Source organism: Vespa velutina, chromosome 14 (assembly GCF_912470025.1).
Source record: "Vespa velutina chromosome 14, iVesVel2.1, whole genome shotgun sequence".
In the NCBI taxonomy this organism is placed as follows: Eukaryota; Metazoa; Arthropoda; class Insecta; order Hymenoptera; family Vespidae; genus Vespa; species Vespa velutina.
Window position 1 is genome coordinate 4,402,499 of NC_062201.1, and position 21,258 is coordinate 4,423,756.

Here is a 21,258-nt window from a genome sequence, read left to right on the forward strand (position 1 = left end):
GTGTTCACGCGTAATACGTGTCGCCTGATCTAGAAAAGTCGTACGTCTTATATACGAGAAAAGAGAAGGAAGATATTGCGCTGCTGGAAAGATTTAAACTGCAATGGACTGCAACTCATGGAGGCCGTCCAAGTTGAAAAGGGAAGCGATAAGTATATTGCCTACGTGTCAAAACTATTATACATTTCCCTCCTCGAATATGAATAAAACTTGTTGATGATTGATAAATCACGATATGTGACAGAGATTTTTCATTTTTTGCGGAATATTTTATGGTTATCGCGTTATAATGTTATTAAATATTACAATACATATATATATATATGACTCTTTTATTAATTTTTATCTATACGAAAAAAGTATCAGAATGTGTTTGATTTAATAATTACGAAGATAGGGAATGTATCTTTGTAAAATCGTCGTGATATTCAATAAGAAAAAACGGTCTGATTATTATAGTCCCTTCGATTAAAAGTCAAAAGTCATGGCCGTACTTCGTTGAATGCGATTCGATAAGAACGACGTGGGACGATCATTATCGAAAGTAATTCGGAGGATATTTCTGTCACTTCGTCGCTTCCCAAGATCCCTGAAGTACTCGAGGTACGTGAAGGGTTTAGATAACAGCACATCGGAGAGTTCTTCCAAACTTTCTCACTTCCTTACCCAAGACCGGTCGTGCCACGGATTTCTCTTTCCTTTTTCTACCCTCGACCTGACAATCTTACCGTCTCCCTATCACTTCCCCTCTTTTGCTGTCGTCAGCTACGTCACACTGCAGCGACCGTCGTACAAAGAGAAGCTTTTCTTATTCTCTTTCTCTTTCTATCTGTCTATCCATCTATCTATCTCTCTCCATCTTTCTCCCTTCCTCTCTTCCTCCCTCCCTCCTCCCCCCCTCTCTCTCTCTCTCTTTATTCTTCTTATCTTTCTCACCTTTCAACTCAATGGACCTGTTTTCTTAGAAACTTTCAAGCAACAGTTTGACAAAATGCAGATTTCCTTCGTTTCCCTGACAACGATTGCTTTTTCTACACCCTTTTACTCTCACCCCTTTCATCTTTATTCTCTCTCTCTCTCTCTCTCTCCTTTCTTAGCTCTCCTAGTCTCGAGTAAGCTCAAACTCCTTCCACTTCTTCATCATCCACCTTCTCCTCTTTCTTCTCTTACCTTCTCTCGAGCAAACCACCAATCTCCCAAGCTGTTACCGATATCAGTAAGGCCACGTCGAACAGACATGCGCTGGGTGATAAGTAGAAGAAGAGAAGTAAAGGGAGAGAGAGAGAGAGAGAGAGAGAGAGAGAGAGAGAGAGAGAGAGAGAAAGAGAGAGAGAGTCTCTTAACACCAGACAGTTTTATCCATCTCGAAAGGCTAACGTCTCACGACGACCGATCCACCAACGATGCGAGCTTATAAAAGCTTACGAACTCGCGTCTCTTATCCCCGCTTTATTCCTTTCTACTTATTTCGTTTTTATTCCACTTTCTGTTCGTCCCTTGAATAGTAATATGCCTTTAAGAAGGAACACACGCTTTCTCTAAGCAACACGTTTAAACTTGATATATAATCGATTATTTCGTTTGACTTTTTTTTCCGTCTCTTTTTCTTTCTCATATTTCCTTTTCTTTTACATTATATAAGAATTTTCACGATTGAAACAAAGTATCAATCATATTCGTATCAATCAATCATGGATTCGTTCCGATCGAATTGATATCGATTGTATCTGATTAAAGTTTTGCATTAATTTAACTATTATTTTTCTTTTTTACAATGAATTTTATAACAAATATGTATTAAAAATAATAATAATAGGTAGAACGAAGTCTAATTTTTTTTGTTAATAAAATAGAATAAAACGATGTCTAAGAGACGTTTATTTTATATTCGTAGGACGTTCCAAGTCAAATACTTCATTGCTTCTCGAAATATTTACTCCCTGAACTTATATAACAAATGCTTTGGCAAGAACTACATAGTCTTGGAACTTTACGAAGCTCATACCGATTAAAGAGAATTTCGTACAGAAAACGTAGAAAATATTTCGATATTTTCGGGACTCTCGTGTTTTAAAAATATTCTTTAGAAAAAAAAATATATATATATATATATATATATATATATATATATGTATATATTGAATCGTCATCGCGATATTCGAAAGAAATTAGAACGCGACAACATTTATGTATGTTTTGCTCGATCGAAAAAAGTATTTACGTAGTCGATGCTGACGTCATTCCTTCACAAAACTCGTTTACACGTAGTACCTTATATCCTATAATTTTGTCGACTGCTGTATATAGAAGTACTGTCTTCTCAAGTGGAAGGAAGGAAGGAAGGAAGGAAACGTCGTTATCAGTGAACGACGTATGATGGAACCGTTGTCGGATGCTTTGGAAAAGAGAAGGGAGAGAAAAAGAAAAAAAAAAAGAAGCTGTGCTTTGGCAATGCTTCCTACCTTTCAGAGCCGGATAAATCTTACACGTACGACGGGAAAACTTGAAGGGAGATAAGCGCTCGTACACGAGAGTAGGGATTCTTATTTTTCTTTTTTTTTTTTTTTTGTTTCCTCTCCCTTCGTCTTTTATATACGTACATATATACTGGACTATATAACAAAGTCGATTTGTCTTAAAAATATGGTGTACATATATATATATATATATATATATATATATATATATATATATAAATGGTAGACGCTGTTACGTTACGGATTAAACACAAGTTGACTTTTCTCATCTATTCTCTTTTTTTTTTATGTACACATTGAACAATATACTAAAGTTTCCTTTTGTTTTCAAAAAACATAGTATACATATAGTATACACATAGTATACACATAGTATACACATAGTATATATATAATATAAAAGTAGTATACATATACTGAATATATTTTCATATTCATATTATACAAATACTAAAGTCCCCGTTCGTCGCCGTATATACACTCTCGACGTTGTTATGTTATGAACGAAACACAAGGTTACTTCTCACCTCTACTCAACTCCTCTCTATCTTTTCTTTCATCCGTCCTTCTTGCACGTCTTACCTTTAGCTCTTCAGTATACTCATCGTAAATAATAAATGGCTAAATGGGAGGCCCGTTAGACAGCCGCGTACATTTAGTCCCATCTTACCCTTAGTACCGGATGCGAAGCATTCCCATGGTGGTAAAGACGAAAATACGGAAACTATGGAACGATTTTACTTGGTACGCGTGATGTATCTCCGACAAGAGAAAGAGGGAAAGAGAAGAAGGGGGGAGAGAGAGAGAGAGAGAGAGACAGAGAGAGAAAGAGAGAGAAATGTGAAGTGGTACTTGTCTCGTCACGTGACGTTTCTGCGCACTTTCTACAGCTGTTCCTTACCCTTTCTCCTTGTTAGTCGCTTTTTCCGGATTTCTTAGTACCGATTTAATGAAGTTGTTTACTCTGCACTTATCTTCCTGTTCTCCATACACTTTTCAGGTTTCTAGAAAATCCGTAATTTCATCTAGAAAATCATTATTTTCAATTTCATTTCGACATATTGATAAATAGAATGTAAATATTTTAAATTGTATTGAAAATATATTTGAAAAAGAAACGAAGAAGATTTATATTTTGATAAATTTACTATTATTAATAACGTAATAAAAGGAACTTGGAGAAAATTTCATTATTAAAAATCTAAAATTTAAGCAGTGATAATATTCCAAGTAAAGTCAGTAACCGTGATTGCTTCAATATCTGTCGGGTTTCTGCTTCTCGTAATCGTAGACGAGTAGATTCGGAATCTTCCTCGATTGCGATTTCAGGGGTCCATAATCCAGAATAGGTAATCTTGGAATTACCGTTACCACAGATTCGCTCTCTCCTTGAACGTTAACTTTTCGCTTAGCCGACTTGTACCAGGAAGAAACACAACAATACAGGAGAACTAGAAGATAGTAAATGAGCTCCACCGCGCTTAGAAGAGAACCTCCGAGAAACAAGCCGATAATGCCGCCGAATGATACTGTAACGATAAGAGTATAATTCGTATTCATCTAGAATTATTTCTGAAAAAAGGAGAAAAAAAAAGAGAGAAGAGAAAAAAAGAAAAATTCAATCCAAAAATCTCCACGATAATTTGAAACAACTGTACGACTTAATTTATAATCATAATAATCTGCTCGTAAATTATAAAATCTTAGCGATAGATCTTTAAATCGAAAAAATTTATCGACAACTATCGTTTGACTTTCCATCGAACGTTATAACGTTTTTTTTTTCGGATAAATAATTCCGCAGAGTGTTCGTAAATTCATCGAAATGATTCTTCTATAATATTTCTCGTAAAAAAAAAAAAAAAAAAAAAAAAAAAAAAAAAAACAAAAAAACAAAAAAAGAAACGCGGATCGGTATGGATAGATCAGTAGAATTTAATATTATATCCAACGGTATGTTTACTTTTCATCGACTTTCACGAGCGTGTATAATTGAAAAAGAAAGGTAGAAAAATCAATGGAAGAGTTTGAAACTTGATTCCATTTGGCGAGTAATGTGAATGAAGGTTTACTTAGAATTGGTAGAATGATCATTTCCGTTAGGTAGATAATGCGTGCCCTTTGCAAAACGAACGACGAAGGTGGAATTAATTCAATATGAATGAAAAGTTTGGGGATAAATTTATGATCCTGTAGGCAAGGGTGAATCTATGTGAACCGTCCTAGAGAGTCTCAGAGTGTGGATAGGTATATGGTATGGCGCGTGCGAATAAATTATGTAGTTTTAGCGTTCCGAGAACATCGTAATTCGGGCTTGTAAAATTTACTGGCTTTGTAAAAACTCGACGAGAGTTGTGAAGAAACAAAAGAGCGATTTCGTTAGGACCGTTGAAAAGAGAAAGAAAAGGATAGTTGTTAAGGGACAGTGAGAATGAAAAAAGAAAAGAAACAGAGCGCGAGAGAGAGAAAGAGAGAGAGAGAGAGAGAGAGAGAGACAGAGAGAAATATTAAGAATCATATAATCGATGTTTTCTAGTGATAACGTGCTTATTAGGTTGTTAACGTTCTTTTGTCCGAATAGAAAGTCATTAGATCGGATCCATGCTAATCTTCGTGGTCTCGAAGAACATTTCGAAAAACAAAAGCTTCGGTAACAATGCTAGGCGTCGAGTTCTGAATAGGATAGAAGCTTCGTTGTGCCTTAGTTGGATATGGAAATGTAGAATGACGTCAATTACCAAGGAGGTCGAGTTTCGTTAAGACAATGTCGGTCTTATATCGAAAGCTCGTTTGCGTCTCGAAATGTATGTCCACGATGATATCCTTGCTTCCTGATATCGGTACTACTGTCAATCGTGGTTTGTAGAAATAATACTCGCATTCTGGTGGACAATCGCATAACATTCCTGGTTTGTCATCGAGTATCTGCTTGTCTTGGAGCAGATAATACGAATTGAATATATCTGTATCAAGTGAAAGAAAAGGAATATAAATTAAATTTAATCACGATGAAGTTTTATTAAGAAAAAAAAAATATATATATATATATCACCGACTTTCATCAATTTTAATTTATTATAATTTTAATTTGAATTTTTTCGAATACTCACCGTTATTCTCTGCGAGACAAATTAGATCTTTGATATTACAATCACGAACGGTAGTAACTGAAACAGATACGTTCAAGTTTTATACACACACATACACACACACACATATATATATATATATATATATGTTATCATACATAACACAAATTCTCAAGTATAAAAGTAAGATAAAGTAGGTAGTAGTGGATGGTCTCACTGGATGGAAATAGAAAGGACGGATTGCAGCCGCAGTACTTGACCGCGTAAGCTCGCTTGCAAAAAGATATGCAGGTTTGCTGGTTATAAAGTCCGTTCTCGTCGTATTTGCACGGCATCCTGTCGTTGTCGAGCTCGAGGACTCGCTGTGTCGCATATCCCGAAATACAGTCTAAGGCGATGTTGAGAATAACGCCGACTGGTGTCATGGTGCCGCTGTTAGGCCAAACTCTCGGTCCTTGTATCATCACGTTTCCACCGTCCATTTCTTCTGAAACGTGACAGACAGACAAAACGACGTGTTCTAAGGTGGAACAATAGGTATTATATCTGTGTTATTGTAAAATTTTCTTTCTTTTAGTAATAGCTTCTTCTTATGATTTCATTTTAAATCTTTATGCACTTCGCGAATTTAAATGTAAAAAAAAAAAAAAGAAAGAAAGAATTTTAAGAAAAATGAAAATTATATTAACTTTTTAATTCTTTCGTTTGAACGTATTTAAGACACAAAAGAGCCGATAAAACGCCGACAAATAATATCATTTGATTTGAAACGTATCATCAAGGCGATTAAATGGCCACCCATTTTTGAAAGGATAAATTTATATTTAAAACGAATGTAAATGCTATTTGTCATATTGCGAATCGAGTGAAATCGTCCGTCGAATTCGATCAATAATTCGTCCGGTCGAAGAATGCCTGTTGGTTATCACCAACGACATTTCAGGAATTATGCGTACGTCGACATGGGATATCGGGAATTGATTCGGATATAAAGCCTTTTGCTTGTTCGGTTAACGAGCTCTGGATTGACATGCCACGCTGATGAAGTTACACTGTCACTGGTTTAACATTCGAGTTACATTAAGAGCAAACCTTGCGTATTGGTCTCTGTGATTACCAACGTAGACCCAATAGTTACCATAAGCTCGAATTTACTAATATATATATATATATATATATATATATATATATATATATATATATATATATATATATATATACTGGTAACCATGTAACAATTTAATCAAAGATTCTACGGTAAAGGTAACTTGAAAAATCTTCATTTCTCTCGGAGAAAAAGAAAATGAAAAAAAGTATAAAGAAAAAAAAGTTGGACGCTTTATAATGTGCATCTGACGTTACTTATTAACTTCTTGCTCACTGTAAAAGCGACGATAGCACAGTGAAATATTACTTTATGATAAAGTCCGTAAGAAAATGAGATAAGAAAATAAAAAGCTTAATATTATATTTCATTTTCTTTTATCGTAATTCACATATTTGCTCCCTCTCTCTCTCTCTCTCTCTCTCTCTCTGTGTGTGTCTGTCTCATCCATTGATGTGATTAATTTAAATTCAATTTATTCCCGATAATTCTAAACTGATTGATAGTCCGATTAACGTTATGACGTTAGTATATTATTCATTTTAAAATCGATAAGATAATTTCCAAATTTAAATTATGAAATTACATATTCGATTATATAACACAATGTTATGATTAAAACGTTTTCTTTAAAGTTTAATACATTATAGTAAAAGCCAAATATCTCTCATATAAATATAAACATATAGATATATATATTATAAAATATAAATTTATATATATACCTTAGGAACACATCGTGCATCTTTGTCATGCACAATCGCAAATATCGTATTCCGTAAAGCATTAGAACATAACGTTCATATTTGTGATATATCGATGGAAATAAAACGTAGAATATATCATACGAGAGCAAAATAAATCGATACTTACGCATTATTTGAATTGTTTATGCTCATACTTGATTCCGTTCATTTTCTGATATTCGATATCGCATCGATTTATTATTTATAGAGTAAATTGAGCGAAATAATAACGATCTCGCGAATTTCTATATATTTACGTTTATATAAACTACGGTCTAAATGAGATTCCATTGAAATTTGTATTCATTCGAAATAAAGTCTTTGAATGAACGATAATTGGATGCGTTACGTTATACAAATTACAATTATAGGAGGCAAATGTATAAAGTGTTATTAATGACCTATTAAAAGAAATTATTAGTTTTTAAAAATCTTACTAGAATTTGGTGGTTTTTTTATATTCTCCAAATTCATCCTCAGTTGAACGCCGCTCCATTCGCCGTAACCAGATGTTCTTCGCGGTCGCGTTTCCTTGTCTTCAATTTGATCTCTCCGTTCTTCTGACAACTCCGAATTGAAGGAGTAACAAAAGCCATACTCTGTCTTTTGAACCTCGAAGATCTCACAGCAGTCACGATAAGAGTTTCGCCACCAACAACGAGAGAAGAGATCTGAACACTTTGGTATCGTTTCCAGAAGTATTCTCGTCACGTTGATATCTTCTCGAAAATGACATAAGGATCGATAACCAAAATTCATAGTCGATTTGTTCTTGTTAATGCGATCATATTGACATATTCGGTTTCAAATTTAATATACTATAATGTAACAATAATTGTGATATATATATATATATATATATATATTTTTTTTTTTTGTCTCGACAGCAATTAAGAAATTATTAAAATAATGAACTCATTGTAACTACTAAGAATAAAGTTTCTAAGAATTCATTAAAAATAATGAGAAATATGATAAATTATTATAACAAGATATGCAAAGAGTTAAATTTATTTCGTAGGAATCTTGAAATTTCTTCGAACTTTATCTCTTTTCTTTTTGTCTTCTACAAAGACGAGTTGTAGAAAAGTCTAAATTGAAATTCCATTCAACGTACCAGCGAGTTCGTCAAGATCTCGATTCTTTAGGAACATAAAAAGATCGAAATCACCAAGATTTATGATCGATAGTTTCTCTAGTAATTCACGAAAAGTCGTGACACTGCTTTCTTTCGTAGAATTAGAAAAGATTTTTTTCTCGAGATCCATTGCCGTATTCCAATCGACGTGTTGATTCGGACAAATGGCCACACTTGGAAAGGGTATACCAGAAATTTTGTAATTCGTTGATTCTATGCTCGAGGACGTTGGATAAGTCTACGAGAAGAGATAAATAGTATTTATTTGTCGTCCTTTTGTTTCACTATACTTTTTTTTTCCTTTTTCCCTTTCTTTTTCCATAGATAGAACTAGGAAAGCACAGGAGTGGAAACGTTGATACCTTTATCGTTAGGATAAAGGAACGTGAACTGTACGTTTTGTAAAAAAAAAAAAAGAAAAAAAAAAAAAAAGAAACAGGCATAAATATCGACATTTTCACTCTAACGTTTCAATGTACCTTACATACACGAAATGGTTAAGAAAAAAAGGAAAAAAAAAAAAGAAAAAAAAAAGAAAAAAAAAAGAAAAACTGTACAGGTTCATGAACTGATCGGTTTAATAGTCTAAGAGAATGTTTTAGATTAAGGCAAGCATCATTATCGAAGCGGCTCTTGCGTGAGCGAGATAAACTTGAAAATTTAAATTCGATTTAACTTGGAAGTCTCGTAATGGCCAATATATATGTATATACGTACTATATATATATACATATATATATATATATATATGCATATGTATACGTATATCTGTGTATGTATTAAGGTAGGTGTTTGATGCAAAACCGAGTTCGGTGCGAACCATCCATCCATCCACCCATCCATCCATCCATCTATCATCGTCGACGTTGAACGATAGGGTCGTTTAGTTCGTTAGGGCATCGTAGAATCACCTGAAATTCTTCGGCTATCATGTAGATCGTTCCAATGGCAAAAATCGACGAAAGAACTACTATAAACAGCCAGAAAAGTCTCTCGAAGTAACTTAATTCTTTATCCGAGACATATCTCAAGCCGTGGACAGTTGTATGAGAGCAATAGCATTGCAAAGTCTGGCAGAAACTTTCGAATCGTTTTCGTCGTTGTCCTTTTCCTTTTCGGTATTTCATGAACACTCTCGTGATTCTAATAGTTTCTTTTTTTAAAGGCATCATTCTATTTTATCTTTTTTTTTTTTTCTCTTTCCTTCGTAAAATTCTCCAAAGTGTGAGTTCTCACAAAGAGTCTAGCTCTCTATATATAGATATCTATGAACTCCCTAATTTATCAGGTTCAACGATCTCTTAACGATTAACGTGCTTTCGCCCTCCTTTTCTCTACCCTTTTCTTCCTCCTTCTCCTCCTCCTCCTCCTCTTCCACCTTTCTCTTGCTCGTTCTCCTTCCTTAGCGTTTAATTATTTCACCACGATTAGAATCCTTGCTTGCAGGTTTCCTTCGAATCGATATCACTGTGCAAAAGAAAGAAATTCGTAAAGGAGGATTACATTATATATTTCTAATATTCGACCAAGCACAAGAACTTTATTCAATCTAATTTAACTGAAATGATTTTTATTGAAAATTGTCGACAACAAAATATTATCTTGCATTAAGCCGTGATTAAATGGGAACGATTTTTAATCGTTCGAAAATTTTATATTCAGGCATTCGTATAAGTACGTATGTGAAGATAAAAGAAAATGAAAAGAATAAATAATAATCATTGCATGTAATATCTCGAAAAATGAAAAGATTCCGATCGATCTTAATCCAATAATCTATATAAAGATAAAGGATCAAAAGTTAGGACGAAAGAAAGTTCATTTTGAAAAATCTTCTCGTACGAAAGGTTAATCAATTGTCAAAGAGAAATCTAGGATGTTGAAAAGCAGTAAAAGACGATGATATGGCACCTTGACTAAGAGAATTAGTATGCGGGAACAGGTAGTGTCGTCGTCATCGTCGTCTCTCGTTTTCTCGGCTTGTTATCGATGATGAACGTGCCACCAAGGAGAGGTATATAAGCTGTAGGAAACGTGGAGGAAAACGAGGATGCGTTTATTCCGCGCGACGGATTCAAATTCACAACTCAACAGCGAGTAAGCGGTTGAACTTCCGCTCTAGCACGATCATCGACTGCATCGACACGGGCTTCGATCGAGAGAAATGTTCGTTTTAACAAGAGAGAGATAGAGATAGAGATAGAGACAGAGAAAGAGAGAAATAGAGAGAAATAGAGAGAAATAGTTAGATAGAGATGGAGATAGAGAAAGAGATAGAGATAGAGAAATAGAGAGAGAGAGAGAGAGAGAGAGAGAGAGACTCGGTGAGCACTCGTTTTACTTAAGCGAAGGACTCTTATTACCGTCGTGGGTCTCGTTGAACTCGATTGACCTTCGTTCAGCAGACTACTCGAGTTACACGCCAACAAGCAGTGCTACTATCAACCAGGATTGGTATTAAACATTTGTATTTCTGCATAATTGATAAATATATCTCAATGATACGATGTGATTTTTATACATACTTTCATGGAATGAGATTTCTTATTTCTCTCTCTCTCTCTCTCTATTTTTTTCTGTTTGTTTTGTTTTTCAATTGATCCGATCGAAAGAGGCGACTATTAACGTCACCTGAAAAATAATTGCAATTTATCCTCGATAAAAAATGATTGGTATGTTAATGACATTTATTTGTCAGATTATTGGAAATCCAGGAGTTATAATGGTCAGGTGAAAAAAAAAAAAAGGAAAAAAGAAATCTTTTTAACACGATGAAAAGCCCTTATCGTTCTACTCGTTAGAAATCTAACGAAAGTACGAATGAAAAAGAAAGAAAAAAAAACAAAAAAGAAAAAAAAAGAAGAAAGAAAGAAATAAAAAATTATTCATACTTTTCTTTGGATTGTTATTATAATATCGATTATTCTCTAAAGTTTATGCTAGAAGGGATCCCTACGAAATTGTTCCTTCTTTATCATATTCACTTTCTCTTTCTCGTTGATATCAATAGGACGACGATTAAAATGAAAAGGGCATCGCCGCAAACGAGAGGTGACGCGAGAATATTAATATTGACATCAGCCCGTAATATTCGTTCGTTCGTTCGTTAATATCGTCCGCATGAAGAGCGCATTAATTCGACAGCGATTTGATTGTTCGTTTCTGCCCTCATTTCCGGGGAACGAATCACCGATTCCGCGTGTCACATCGATGGATTTTCCAAACCGATTTAGCGGCCATATCCGTCGTCGAGCGACGTGTGCGAATTAGTTTATCAAACGTAGATCGTATGCGAGTGTTGCTCAAATTTCCAAAACTTTATTACAATGGGAACAATTTTGAATGCCACATACATTGCCATTCATAAGTACATTGAAATGCTCGTATTTTTATAAGAAATTTTATTAATATTTAAACGTTTAAATGAAATGTTAATATGATTTTTAAACAATTACGTACCTTTTCTTTAAATTTTTATAGAAAATCTTGTAAACTCTTTCGATAGCTATCGATAAAGTAGCCGTATTTAGATTCAAGCACGAAAGATAGGATGTTCGTTGTAGGTAGGCAAGGTTTGGACTGAATGATAGCGTATAAAAAAGGTCAAAAGCTTTCGTGGGTGTAAATGTATCCTTGTTCCTCTTCCACTCTCTTTTTCTCTCTCTCTCTCTCTCTCTTTCTCTTTTTGTTCTTCTGTATCAGCGGATCAGTGCAAATAGAATCCAATCAATTATCCGCTTGCGAAGGTCCCGCCGTCGGTCGAGGAAAAGCCGGCACATATTTGATCGTTCATCCGACGTGATCAAGATAATCCGTTTAACGTGATTGTTGGGCAAACAGCATTGGCACGAACGAGAGAGAAGGAGAGAGATAGACAGACAGATGCCTGATCTCGATGTCCGCGAATAATGAAGAAGCTCTTCGAAAGTAGGCTGCTAGATCGTGCCACAAATGAGCTATTTTTTTTTCTTTTTTTTTCTTCTTCCTTTGCTTTGTTTTTTTGTTTATCACCAAGCAACCCCATCAATCACGAGGAATTTATCATAAGCATTTCTTTCTTATCGCGATTTCATTTCTCTCTCTTTCTTTCTCTCTCTCTCTCTCTCTCTCGCTCTCTCTTTCCACAGTTTGCTTTGAAAAAGATAGAAGAAGACAAAAAAAATGTTAGAACGAATAGTAGAAGGCGAGGTTATCGATGGCTTCACGCTCAATTCGTCGGATTTAAGCGCCATTAAGTTTTAACGACTCCGCTAACCGCTTCGTGAAGTATCGTAAGATTTATGTCTCCCAGTCCAATCGATTCGATTTTTCGTTCTCGTCGGCTCTTTTTATTTGTCGTTTTTCCTTGTTGTTTTTTTTTTCTTTTCTCTTCTTTCCTTTTCTTTGCCTTTCCCTTTTATTAACATTTCAAATTCGATTCAATATTTTCTTTTTTTTTTTTTGTTTTGTTCTCTTTAAAATCAATAGCATTAATGATTTAGAAAAAAAAATATTATAATTATATTGTTACGAATATATAGTATATTTTATATTAAGAATACTTTTCACATTCACACATACAATATCTATATAATGAAATGAAATCAATGATATGTATTGACATATATGTACGTGATATATAATGTATATATTTACTAGCTAACGGTGGTAATTCAAAGAAAGAGAAACGTAGAAACTAACGAGATGCCGGTTTTGATACTCACGAATAATGAAGACGCAGCCGCGGAAAATCACGTCGCGGAAGACATCCACTTCTCACCCTAAGCTTTTCAAGTATGTCGCATGTAAGCCGATATATATATATATATAATATATATATATATATATGCCAGTACATATGTATATATACATGCCGTATGTAACGCATAGCAAGAGATTCGTCGAGTATGCCAGTGTCAACTTGCCTACGATTCGTCGTTTATCTTTCCTCTCTCTCTCTCTCTCTCTCTCTCTCCCTTGCTCTCTTTTTCTCTCTCTTTCTCTTTCTCTTTTTCTCTTTTTTTTTCACAAATTGCCGCGTTCATTAACGCGCAGCGTGGAAATTCCGTTGATTCGTTCTCCGCGAAATTTATCGGAATAAAATTCTTCTCGTCCTCCGTGCCTCGAGTTAACGTCACGTTTCGAATAAAATTTCGCGGACGACAATTTCCTATAATCGTTCTAACACACAGCTGATCGACGAAGAATTTCCTTTTTTCTTTTTATCCTTTTGATTTTGAATTATGAAAAAGAACGTCTTTAATGCTTTTATGATAATTGTTACATTATCTTTTTAATTGAAAATAGACGAAAAGAAAAGGAAATATAAAAGATAAATAAACAAAAAGAAAATGTTTCAGAAATATTTCAGATCTTTACCGATTCTCTCTCTCTCTCTCTCTCTCTCTCTCTCTTTCTTTCTTTTTCTCTCTTAATTCGGAAATATCGATTTTTCAAGCCTTTTTTAAAATCACGTTACTCTAAACTTTCATTTGTAAAAGTTCTCTTTGAACGTTTGGTAACAATGATAATTTTTAAAAATGGGAAGATAAAATTCGCAGGACTTACTCGAAGAATTTCATTGTTTAAAATCTTTTCAATCATACTGACTGGAATAGCTCTTTAAAGAAAGTATACTTACGAGTAAATAGGAGACTACCATCAAATGAAATGAACGTTTAAAGGTGTGGTAAAAGATCGTGAAGAAACGGCGCCATTGGGCGAGAGTTTCGAAAGAAAGAGGGAAAAGAAAGAAAAAGAAGAAAAGGAAAAGGAAGAAGAAAAAAGAGAGAAAAGTATCGAAGTGGTAGAAGAAGAAGAAGAAGAAGAAGAAGAAGAAGAAGAAGAGCAGCATTCGACGTACTTCCTCTTCCTCTTTCTCCTCCCTTCTACCTTTTCACTATTACCCTCGTCCGTTTTTCGATAGGGTAAACTTAAACGACGTGGGGCCATGAGCCTGCGGAAGTTTGATAATGAAATCATGACGATCGAAGAAGTCGTTTGAAAATTTCGTTTCTACTGGCTACGCGCAAAGTTTACACGATTTTCCCATTAGGAAAACGACACTTATGGTACGGTAAAAAGGAAGATTTAAATTGGCCACGTTAGACTCTCGACGTGTTTTTCTTCCTTTTTCTTTTTTTCTGTTTTTTTTTTTTTTTTTTTTTCTTTTCTTTTTGTTCTTTTCTTTTTTCTTTTTTCTTCGGCTCACATGTGTGCCCACACTTTCGTTGAATAATTTCATAAGTAATTCAGGATTTACGCGAGGTTCGCATAATCGACTTGTTGGTAGTGGTAGAAGATGGGGAATCGATATTATCCGGTCTGCGAGAAAGAGAGAAAGAAAACAAAAAGAAAAGGAGAAAGGAGATATAAAAGGAAGAAGGAGAAATGAAAGAGAAGGAAAAAAAAGAAGAAGACTCTAGAAGATGGAACGAAGTGTTTGAGGGTGGTATTCTCCTTCTTTTTTCCCCTTCGCCTCTACAGCCTTGCCATCCCTTCTTAGGTTTTCCTTCGGGCAAACCGAAGATTCGTTTCTTCCACTTAAATCTTTAGCGGCCGAACAAAACTCGCGAAATCCCGTGGTGCACGGTTTGACCCGACCTCGATCCTCTGGAAAACTTCGTCCCTTCACCTTCTCCAACCATATCTGTACGAAGTTCAACGACCGAGAAAGCCGATCCAACCTGAAAGTAACCTTCGAAAGATCGTTTTCGTCGGAGCATCAGATTTATTGGCATAAAATCGGCCCTGGCTGGATGATCACGCTTGGAAAATAGGGGAAAATAGAGGAAAAAAGGAAAAAAAAAATTAAAAAAAAAAAAAAAAAAAAAAAAATTACCGATGGAAAATCAGTTTCGAAAGTTTCGAAAAGCATACGATGATCTTTTTAACTCTTTTCTCTTTTTCCTTCTCTTTTTTTTTCTTCTTCTTTTATTTATATTTCATGAACTTTTCTTAACATGTTGGTAGAGATGTCTATATAAAGAATTTAGGAAAAAAGATAAAAGAAAATAAATGTAAATATTCTCTTCGGGTTTCGTTATTTGAATTTTTGAAAAATTTTAGTCGATTTTATCGAACATTGGAACGTATACAAATATTGCCTAGCTATCGAAAGGAACGAGGTCGAGCAGACGAAAATGTCAAGTATTTTGTAAACATAGTGTATTTTTTAATCTATCTTTTTTTTTTTCAATGCATTCAAAAGTTTCTCCAAATGATTTCAATCGAACTAATGCTTTGTCCTGAGATTGTGTGTCATTTTGCAAAGAGCAGAGATATTTTGAAATATTGTAAACATAAATTAACATGAGAAATTACTTTTTACATTAATTTACATTGTAAATATTTGATTGTAAAATATATACAGGGATGACTTTTGGGACTCGCTTAATTGTAAATTGAATGCTAATCTTAGGAAAATATGAAAGCAGGCACGACACGAAGAAGGAGTCCGAAATGATTATTTTTCCTTTTCTCTCTCTCTCTCTCTCTCTCTCTCTCTCTCTCTCTCTCCCTCTCTTTCTCTCGTTTTCATCGAAACACAACTCACTGCACGATTTACGACTCATCCGAGCGAATATTTTTCTTCCTACGCATTGAAAAATTGAGACAATATTTTTCGTTGGGACACGTTTCGCGTTTCCACAACGTAAATTCCCGTGGTCGCAAGTATCTTTAAACACGAGATGAGCGTAGAATGCTGTCGAAATAAATGACACTGTGAAGAGATCGAGAGGATGGGGAGGAAGGGGTGGGGGGGGGACATCGATATAACGACGTACGATAATGATATTCGGCTATAAGTTCCTTCCTGACATCCTTTCAAAGTGTCTATTCTTATTTATATCATCCTATACAAGTTTCCTATATTAAACATATTTATTATGAATAACGAACGGTCTACATTTTATCGATATCGATACATTTGATTTATGAAAAATATTATTACATAAATCTGAACGATAAAGAAAGAAAAGACAATTCTAATTATACTAAAAATATATATATATATATATATATATATATATATATATATACACTTACATATGCTCATGCTGTACATTCATATTGTAGATATCGGAATTTATTAATTAAAAGATCGTTGTTCTATAATATTATTTTATATATCAATTGTTATAAATTTTATTGAGTTTAAAAACATATAGAAAGAAAGGTCGGTATAGGCCATACTATTTTCACTAGAATCGGATTTAAAGTTTTATAAGGGGTTGAGTTCGAGCGGCTTGACCATAGAGCACACTACTCGTCCCGTTCGTTCGTCTTGTTTGGCGAGGTACGAGTCGAATAACGAGGGCTGAACTTTTACTCTGACCTCTTATTTCTTCCTTTTCCATATATTTTCCCGTTTCTCTTTCTTCCTATTCCTCCCTTCCTCCTTCATCTCATCTCGAGCTCGCAAAGATACGACTTAATCCCATGATATACGCGAAGTTTCGTCGTGCGATGTCACGGGAAAGCTACGGCTACGTGCCGACGAAGGAAAGGATTTTGTAGATCTTACTTCTTGAACCATCGGAGCTTGACATAAAAATTCGTCTACGTTTGTCTTCAAACATTCTACCGTCCACCTCGTGGTAAAATACTTCTTTCTTTTCCATTTCGAAAGAATTTAGTGAAAGTAAGTTGAATTCTTTTCTTTTCTTTTTTTCTTTCTTTTTTCTTTTTTTTTTTTCCTTTTTTTGCTTTTTTCTTTTTTTTTTTCTTTTTTTTTATATAGAGAGATTTTTCCCAAACGATCGATCACATTCAGAGTCCATACGATATCGTTTCATTAATCGTTCTTTGAAATTCGAGACGTAAAAGATCGAATCTTTCAATTCCTTTCAATGAAATCAATGAGGAACCTCAATCAGGAATATTTTTTTTCGTATTATCAAAAGCCTCTTCCAATGAATGATTTTCCCTTTATAAATCAAATCTAAGATAGTGACGTTAATGACTGTCGAAGTTATAATTGAACGTAATCGCTGTCACAAATAAAAAAAATGTCAATCGGCTGTTGATCGTAGTCAGCATCTTTGTCTTATCTTCTCAATAAATTTTTCTCAACGTTTCATCCAGTAGAATGGAAGAATTTGAATGAATGAAGAAAATGTCATTCTTATTTTTTTTTTTTTTTTATTATAAAAAGAACAATCGTTATACCTCGTTAACGTCAAACGTTTCGAACGTGTTAACGAATTCTGAAAAATTTTCCTGGTTATCGAAGAAAAAGTTTGTGAAATTTTGTTTCTCGACGTGACGCGTTGCATCGATCGGAGACATTGCCGAGTTTCAACGCGTAAAATCAATATGCAATTCGCGAAACGTAGTCCGCGACCTCGGACACAATTGCCGTCCGAATCTGGCTTCGTTTTGTCTCTCTCTCTCTCTCTCTCTCTCTTTCTCTCTTTCTCTCTCTCCATGTGTGTGGGTTTCTCTCTCTGTTTCTCTCTCGATCTCTTTCTATCCGCTACTTCGACCCAACCAGTCCTCCATCTATCTTGTTTTTTTTCCTCACGAATATTGGATTTGGAGTTCGGAATGACCAATGCGATTGGATTTATCGTATACTCGCTAGCTTTCTCGATCACTAAGCCGAATCTAGATCTAATCAGAAATTCTGTGTCGCAAGTATTATATCATTGTAACGATCAATTCGATTGGAAAGGGAGGAAGAAAAAACAACCTTTCAAATTTTTTTCTTTTATCTTTTCTGTTTTCTTTTTTTTTCGTTTTTTTTTCCTTTTTTTTTTCAAACTGATTGCCTATATAAAGAACATAACGGGATAGAAGGTATCATAAAAGAGCTATGGACAATTATGCGATATTGGAAATGAATTTTGTGGATGAAACAAACCGGATTGAGTGACACGTAATTTCGATTATATACAGAGTGTCCCGAGATCCGTGGACTCTTTTCCTGATTTGAAAGAAAAAGAAACAAAAAAAAAAAAAAAGGAAAAAAGAAAACAAAGAAGATAAAAGAAAAAAAATGGTGACAGAAAAATATATTTACTCTTTCGTTAATTCATTTTCTCATTATCTGTCTTTTAATCTTTTCACCGAGGCTACGAGTTGTTTCTCGTGAAAACATACTCTGTATTTTCACACTGAGAATGCAACGCCTGAAATAATAAGACCTGAGAATAATTATATTATCAATGATTAATGCATTTTCATCGTGTGGACATACGTAAAATAATATTAATCAACTAATACGGATATTATCAGTTTGATTTGTAAAAAATTCGTACTTTCCAATAATCTTTGAATAGATAAGTACATATATGTATATAAATCGGTAATTTCGATTGGGCAATATTCGTTCAAATAGACATACGTATATTTGTAGACGCATCAGTGACGCGTGATGATTTCTAATTCGTTCTCCATGAATTCGCATCGAAATGAATCACGAGGATACGATGTTTGAACTTAATAAGAATTTTAATTGAATTAAATAAACGCATTTCCTCTCCTCCCCCTCCCCCCTCTCTCTCTGTCTCTCTCTCTCTCTCTCTCTCTCTCTCTCTCTCTCTATTTCTCTCTATTCTTCTCCCTCTTTTTTTCTCTCTCCCTGTCTCTCTCATTTGCAAGCAACATGCTCTATCGGCGCCTCGTATATAACCTCGATATTTGCTCGCTTTAGTCGCACTGCAATCGACGCTTTCCTATGCCATCGCCTGTACGTACATATACGAATTCTACGAGTCTTGTTTATTCTCTATTGTTCGTTTTAGCAATCGTTCGTTCATCCATTTTCCCCCCCAGTTACTGCTGCTTCCTCGACGCCATCGAGAATTGCATACCTTCTCTCTGACCAAAAAACAAGACGAAAATAACAACAACAACAACAACAATAACAAATAACAACAAGAAAACAAAAGCAGCCGTACTTTCGAGGAAAATGGAGAGGAAAGTTCCCGTTGAAATCTAATATCTGATGATTTTCCTATATATATATATATATATATATATATATATATATATATATATATCTTTCTCCTTCTCTTTTCTTTCTCTCTTTCTCTCGCTTTTTAGGAAAACAGCTTCGATTTTTGTTGGTTCTATTCCAGCACAAAGTTCACCGATCTTCCTAGTTGATCTTGTTAAGGTGGGAAATAGGATATCCTCTTCAAGTGCCATTTCCACATCCAATAACTTCAATGAATAATAAATACATTTGTATACTTAAAATTATCCTATTCATTTTACACGCTGCTTTTCATGATCTCTTAATGCATCGAAAATATCCCTTTGTCTTAGCAATAAAATAACTTTAGACATTCTTTATGACATTGGATTATTCAAGCAGCGCAACTTGTCGTTGTATATCTTAATTAAATAAACATTTCGTTTTAATAGACAACTTTTTTAACTTGATATTTTCCCTTAATTATTGATTTAATGAATAGTTAATATGAAATTTATATAAAGGATGACTTTCAAATAATTTTCTCAATATATATCTGATCTGAAATGTTGATACTCTATATGAAAAAAAAGAAAAAAAAAAAAAAAGAAAAAAAAAAGTAAAAAGAAGAAAGAAATAAAAAAGGAAAAGAAAAATATTTGATGGGAAGAAAATGAGAAATTGAATAAAGGAGGAATTTTTGTTTATTTAAAAGAAAACTCATGGCACACCTTTTACCTCTTTTCGATAGCGAGCGTCCACACAGTCAGCCACACTTTGTCACTCGTTGGCCGTTTGTAACAGCCGTTTCTACTATTTATTTCTACGCTAGAGTCCCACCAGCGTCCATTTCTCTTGTCCGTTTCTACTATCCCCATTGTCCGTTTCAATTCTCCACTGGCCTTGTCCGTCTACACTGTTTACCACTGCTGTCCGTCTTCCACTGTCCGCTTCTTCTATTCTTTTGCTACGTTCGCAAAGTGACGAGCATTTCGAATTGCTCTTTTCTCTACTCATTGATTCAAACGAATTCTAAGTATTACGAGAATATTTTCTTTTTTTTTCATCTTTTTTTTGTTATCTTCCCTCTAACAGATCTATGAAATAAATATCGTCCTTATTGTGACATTTTATTAGATACATCGAATAAAAGAAAGAATGTTTCTATGAAGAATATTATGTCATATTCTACTTTAATTTTCAAAGAATTTTATTTCGTTCGTAGACGACCATCAAGGAGATTTTAAATTCCGATAATAAATTATATAATTGAAAATAAAATTTGTTGAGATAATAATTCGTTAAAATATAATTACAAATTGAAATTAAATTCGTTATCCTTTATCGGTATACTTTTGATATGCACAAATGTTCGAATTAATAAGAATATTTTACTGGAATGTGATGTAATTGGCATTTTATGAAGGAATCCTCGTTAAGCATTGCGATGCATATCGAAAACTGTTGCAAAAAGGACTATTGGGTATATTTTTTTTGGTCTGTTTTTTTTTTTTTTTTTTTTTTTTTTTTTTTTTTTTTTTTTTTTTAGGGACGTAGTAATCGATGGAAAAAATGTTATCGTTCCCAGCACGCTCTGATCGCTTTATCTTATACGCCACGTGTTACTTCCTTCCGTTATCGGCGATCGAACGCACGAAAAAACGAATTGTACGATCGTGGACGAATCACAATGTAAATATTCTTTGAAATTTCGTTTGACCGTATAGCAAATATGTCGGTTGATTTTCGACATCTTTACGATAGGGAAGATAAACGAGTGAATGGCGAGAATACTGTTGAAAT

At 34.3% G+C, this 21,258-nt stretch overlaps 1 protein-coding gene across 7 annotated transcripts; it reads right to left on the reverse strand.

Moving 5' to 3' along the window:
• Positions 1 to 2,870: 2,870 nt before the first annotated feature.
• Positions 2,871 to 20,945, reverse strand: LOC124954218 (pickpocket protein 19-like). 7 transcript variants are annotated; one of them, XM_047506792.1, is made up of 10 exons: positions 20,772 to 20,945; positions 20,187 to 20,552; positions 9,467 to 10,022; positions 8,535 to 8,793; positions 7,855 to 8,136; positions 5,784 to 6,053; positions 5,588 to 5,644; positions 5,216 to 5,440; positions 3,722 to 4,006; positions 2,871 to 3,502 (listed from the first exon to the last, which is right to left on the reverse strand). In XM_047506792.1, exons 3-9 carry the CDS (start codon positions 9,725 to 9,727, stop codon positions 3,732 to 3,734), a joined length of 1,629 nt encoding a protein of 542 aa, XP_047362748.1. In that variant the 5' UTR covers positions 9,728 to 10,022; positions 20,187 to 20,552; positions 20,772 to 20,945; the 3' UTR covers positions 2,871 to 3,502; positions 3,722 to 3,731. The 7 variants fall into 7 exon arrangements, with proteins under 7 accessions (XP_047362748.1, XP_047362753.1, XP_047362754.1 ...); XM_047506797.1 differs by having other exon boundaries at positions 5,784 to 6,050; positions 20,187 to 20,945; XM_047506798.1 differs by having other exon boundaries at positions 5,216 to 5,410; positions 20,187 to 20,945.
• Between the last annotated feature and the right edge of the window lie 313 nt (positions 20,946 to 21,258).